Source organism: Callorhinus ursinus, unplaced genomic scaffold (assembly GCF_003265705.2).
Source record: "Callorhinus ursinus isolate GAN/ISIS: 27379988/994484 unplaced genomic scaffold, GSC_fseal_2.0 scaffold633, whole genome shotgun sequence".
In the NCBI taxonomy this organism is placed as follows: domain Eukaryota; kingdom Metazoa; phylum Chordata; class Mammalia; order Carnivora; family Otariidae; genus Callorhinus; species Callorhinus ursinus.
The window spans coordinates 1-5,203 of record NW_027397688.1 but is presented as its reverse complement, the minus strand read 5'-3'; the positions used below and the strand labels follow the sequence as shown (position 1 = coordinate 5,203).

The window sequence follows — 5,203 nt, the reverse complement described above, 5'->3', positions numbered from 1 at the left end:
TGACGCAGGGCTCAGTCTTGGCAACCCTGAGATCATGACCTGAGCCAAAATCAAAAGTGAGATGCTTAACTGACTGAGCCACCAAAGCACCCCTAGTTGATTTTTTTTAAGGAAGCTTTATGCCCAATTGGGGCTCAAACTCACGACCCTGAGATCAAGAGTTGCATGCTCTACCAACTGAGCCAGCAGGGCACCCTTAATCATATTTAACTTTTAGTTTTTAAATCTTTTTGGAACCTGGGAAGACCCATGACCACTACCCTCTCCCACACCATGCATACCCTGGGCTCACAGCCCCTGTCCCGGGCTCAGCAGCCTTGGTGGTTGTTCTAGTACTTTATTAAGCAAAGAACTGGAGTTGTTTGCAACATCGCCTCTAAGGAAGGAAGCTCAAAAAGCTTGAGCCAGCCAGGCCCTGCAGGATGGGCTGCTTCTACTTGAACTTCTGCAGCAACTCGCAGATCTTCTCCTTGACCATTGGATCCAACGTTGAACAGTCCCACTCTGCCAATTTCATCAGCCGGTCATGGGCCTCCCAGAAGAGGCCAGAGCCAATAGCCAGCTCCACCCTCATGCGCCATTCAGCTATCTTGGAGCTATTGACGAAGACGTTATACTTGCTTCCCATGGGCTGTAGATAGACAAAGAGGAAGGAGTGGTCAGCCAGGAGGGGGCGGGGACCAGCCTCACCTGAGTCCCCTCCTACAGCCTCAGGGGCTCTCCCCATCTGCCTCCCACAAAGAGTGAGTCTGTGACCCACCCCACCCCCAGGCCCGGGCGAGAGGTCAGAGGCTATGTGATAGACGTGGGGGGAGCAGTGGAAGATCGATCAGAATCTCCAGGGTTCTTGGCCACTGGTCTTGCTCCAAGGCTCCTGAATCCCTCTCCTGAGGTAAGACCTGACCCAGATGGCTCCCACTTCTCCAGCATGAAACTTTCCACGAGTCCTGCCTTCTACCAGGAAATCCCTTGTCCTCCGATGAGGGTGGGGAAGAATTCAGTTCTTGTTTCTCTACATTGAGCCTTCCTCTGTGATCAGGCACAGCGCCTGGAATGGGAGACCCCGCAGGTAGTCTAGGAAACATGCACCCAAGAAGCTCGGGGGCCCCACAAGGGGGTGGGTGTGGGTGAAATGTAAGGGGTAGGGTGTGAAATGTAGGGGACTACACCACCTGGGGCAGAAGAACTGAAGTGGTTTTTCCTGGTGATGGTCTGCCCTTCACCCTGACCAGGGACTAAAGTGGACACTTTGCATACTGGCCAGAAATTATGTTGGTCTTTCAAGACCTTGGCCAGGGTCTAAACTGGCCATCCTGCACACCAGCTAGGTCAGAAGTGGCCACCCTCCCCTCATGTAGAAACCACATAAATGCCCCACACCCAGGTATGCCTCCCAAACGCACAGTGGATGCCCCTCAGATCCGGAGCCATGGGAGCTGCTTTGTAGAGCTATAAGTCTGGAGCTCTAGAAAAGAAGCACTCAGCCGAAGGACACTTTGGAGGGCTCTGTATAATTCCTGGAGAGTCCAACGGGAAGAGGAGGCATCCAGGATCCTGGTGGACTCACTGAGAAATGTTATGTTCTTCTCCCTGTCCCAGGCCTGCCCTCCAGCCCCTCCCCATGCTGAAAAATCGTTGTGAAGCATGGATAATCGTGATCCTCCTTGGTTCAAAATCTGTGCTCCTTGTTACCCCTGGGTGGGGTCCAGGCACCCCATCCCCGGCTCCCACAGTCCTCCATGTCTCCTCCTTTACCAGCCTATCCTCGAGCTATGGCCCCAGTGGTCACAGAGCAGTCTCACCTGTGCCCAGGTTCTGTGCCCGCCCCCCACCCCACTCCACACCTGCATCATCTCCACCAGGGCCACCAGGTCGGCCAGTGAGATGTGGTCCCCAGTGATGAACATCTTGTCCTGCAGAAACTTCTCCTCAAAGAGCTGCATGTTGTTCTTCGCCTCTACCAGCATCTGCTCTGTCTTCTCAGCTGGAACCTCCTCACCTGTGATCATTGGGATCAGCAACTGGCCAGGGGTGGGGAAGGGGAGGGAAGAGAAGGCTGCACTCTAGTCCCATCTGACCCTCCCGTCTTCAGCCTCCTTGTCTGTTGGAGAGGTGTCGGACAGAACCAAGGAAATAAAGTAAGTTCAACTCTTTTAGCGGTTCTGCTTGGTAGAGATCACCTAGGGCCATTGTTCAGGGGGATTTTGAGATCCCAGCAGGAAGTAATCCTGTGATTGGTTAGTGATGTCTGTCACAGGCATGAGATAAGAAGTCAGGGTACATATACGGGCTACTGGTCATCTTCAAAATTGGTGGTCTCTATGGGCCCTTTGACTCTGATGTTTTCTAATTCAGAATGAAATCTCTTGACTCCTCTCCCAGCTTGAGTACTATCAACTCCTTCCGGGTGCCCTTGCCCTTGTTTTTACAAGGCTCTTTCATACCCAGTGGTTCATTCCACACTCGCATCAGCTCTGTAAGGCAGGCAGGGGAGGGAGCCAAGGAAATGAGGCTCAGGAAGGGAGGGAGACTTGCTTGAACTCACCAGTGGTCAGCCATAGCTTTGGTCCCACTCACCTTGATCCAGAGGATCTTGCTCATGGGCAGCTGAATGGCAGTGTGCTGCCAGGCCATGAACTCATCCACGCGGGCGCGTGTGTGCAGGTCTGGTGGGTACCAGTGCGAAGGTGTGCTGTACTTGCGGCACAGGTAGAAAAGGATGGCCACACTGTAGAAAGGGAAAGCCAGGGACGCTGCCCTCTCCCTCCCCGAGCCTGTTACACCCACCACCCCAGCATGGCCTGGGTCCAATGCAGGACCTCCAGCCGGAGGTGGGCTCTAGGCACTGACATTCTTCTAGGGGAAAGACGAGCCCGAAGGGTGCCAAGAAAGGCAGTCAGTCCGCTAGTGAGTGAGTGCAAGAGGGTGGCCAGCATGGGAGTGCAAGATGGGAGTTGGTGGATGGCATCAGGAAGGCAGTCTCGGTGCGGAACAGCACGTACAGGAATTCAGGGGTACTAAGAGGTAGCAATTTGGAGAAAAGGAAAAAGTGTGACCAGAAGAAGGGTGGGGAGAATGGTCAGAGACAGCCAGAGATACTGTGGAGGCACCCAGGGTGCCCCCGGAGATGCAGGAGGATATGGACTTAATCCTCAAGGTTATGGTTACATAAGCAGGAGGATGAGAAAATCCACCTTGATTTTTAGAAAGATCCCTCTGTCCTACAACTCAATAGCAAGAAAACAAATAATCCAACCAAAAATGGGCAAAGAACCTGAGGAGACATTTTTCCAGAGAAGACCTCCACATGGCCAATGGACGCATGAAAAGATGCTCAACATCACTCATCAGCCGGGAAAGGCGAGACAAAAACCACAATGAGCTATCAGCTCATGCCCATGATATGGCTGTCATCGAAAGGACAAGAAATAACAAATGTTGGCAAGGATGTGTAGAGAAGGGAACCCTTCTGCACTGTTGGTGGGAATGCAAACTGGCGCGGCCACTGTGGAAAACAATATGGAGGTTCCTAAATAGAATTACTACAGTACCGGGCGCCTGGGTGGCTCAGTTGGTTGAGTGACTGCCTTCGGTTCAGGTCATGATCCTGGAGTCCCGGGATCGAGTCCCGCATCTGGCTCCCCGCTCAGCGGGGAGTCTGCTTCTCCCCCTGAACCTGCCCCCCTCATGCTCTCCCTCTCTCTATCTCATTCTCTCTCTCAAAGAAATAAATAAAACCTTTGAAAAAAAAAAAAAAAGAATTACTACAGTACCCAGCACTTCCGTTTCTGGATATTTATTTGAAGGAAACAGAAACACTGTAACAAAAAGATATCTGCACCCCCATGTTCACTGCAGCATTATTTAGAAGATCCAAGGCATGGAAACAGCTTACGTGTCCATCGATGAATGAATGCATACAGAACATGTGGTGTAAATATACAATGGGATTCATTCACCCATAGAAAAGAAGGAAATCCTGCCATTCGTGACAACATGGATGGACCTTGAGGGGTTATGCTAAGTGAGATCACACAGAAAAAAATACAGTGTGATCTCATTTATATGTGGAATCTAAATACAAACAAACAAACAAAAACAAAACCGTAAGTACAGAGAACACATTGGTGGTTGCAGGAGGCGGGGGGAGGGGGTGAAATGGATGAAGGGAGCCAAAAGGTTCAGACTTGCAGCTATAAAATAAGTCACGGGGATGTAATTGTGACCAAAGTTAATAAGACTGTATTGTATACTTGAAAGTTGCGAAGAGAGTAGATCTTCAAAGTTCTTACCATAAGGGAAAAAAATCGACAACTCTATGTGGTGATGGACATCAACTACAACTTACTGTGGTGACCATTTCACAACATAAACATAAATTGAGTCATGATGTTGTACACCTGAAACTAATATAATGCTGTACGGCAGTTACATCTCAAAAGAAAGAAAGAAAGATCCCTCCGGTACTGGGTGGGGGGGTTCTGAGGAGGGCGGAGGCCAAGGAGGTCTGGGGAGGGTACAGACTGGAGGCACCATTTGGAGGGGAAGTTCTTGCTCTTGGCTGGCGGGGGGGCAGGAAGGGAGGAATGCAGGGTGGACACAGGCGTTTGAGGTGTCTAGGTCATCTGGGGCCCTGGAGAGTCCTGAGCTGGAGTCTGATATGACATCAAAGTCCAAGGAGCAGGTGCCTGCCCGCCCCACCCTGCGCCCCCTCCCCAACCAACACTGTCTGTGCAGAGTCAGCAGAATAGGAGGGAGCAGAGATGGGTGGGGGGAGAGGACAGGAAGGAGCAGCCTGGGAGGGAGGAGGGAGGGGGGAGCCCCCAGAGGCCCAACTCTGTAGAAGGGGGAAAACCTCAAGGATGGAAATCCTAAATCCTAAATCATCTCAGCTGATCTCACAATAACCCTGTCAGGTGTGTACCAGTATGCTTCCATTTGGGGAAACTGAGGCTCGGAGACACAACTAACTTGCCAAAGACACACAGCCCATGAGTGACAGGATCGGGGATTGATCCCAGCAGCCAGGCCCCATGCCTGAGCCTGAGCCTGAGCCTGAGCCCAAGCCCTGCCACTGTTCTTGACCACCTGGCATAGTATGTGACCTCTGCCCGGCCGACCAGGGGGGTGGAAGGAATGGATAGAGTCAGGTGGGGAGGACAGTGAATGGGCAGCAGAGACGAGAGGGTGGTCCCTAGCCTCC

The 5,203-nt window shown here is 51.9% G+C and overlaps 1 protein-coding gene across 1 annotated transcript; it reads right to left on the bottom strand.

Moving 5' to 3' along the window:
• Positions 1-321: 321 nt before the first annotated feature.
• Positions 322-4,690, bottom strand: LOC112819258 (glutathione S-transferase theta-4-like). The gene is made up of 3 exons (XM_025866244.2): positions 2,578-4,690; positions 1,845-2,021; positions 322-631 (listed from the first exon to the last, which is right to left on the bottom strand). Exons 1-3 carry the CDS (start codon positions 2,632-2,634, stop codon positions 434-436), a joined length of 432 nt encoding a protein of 143 aa, XP_025722029.2. The 5' UTR covers positions 2,635-4,690; the 3' UTR covers positions 322-433.
• Between the last annotated feature and the right edge of the window lie 513 nt (positions 4,691-5,203).

Coding starts and splice junctions, on each gene's coding strand:
- LOC112819258 (XM_025866244.2), bottom strand. CDS start 2,634: ATGGCCTGGCAGCACACTGCCATTCAGCTGCCCATGAGCAAGATCCTC. Junction 2,022..2,577: donor GCAAGATCCTCTGGATCAAG/GTGAGTGGGACC, acceptor ACCCCTGGCCAG/TTGCTGATCCCAATGATCAC. Junction 632..1,844: donor CCCTGGTGGAGATGATGCAG/GTGTGGAGTGGG, acceptor GTCTATCTACAG/CCCATGGGAAGCAAGTATAA.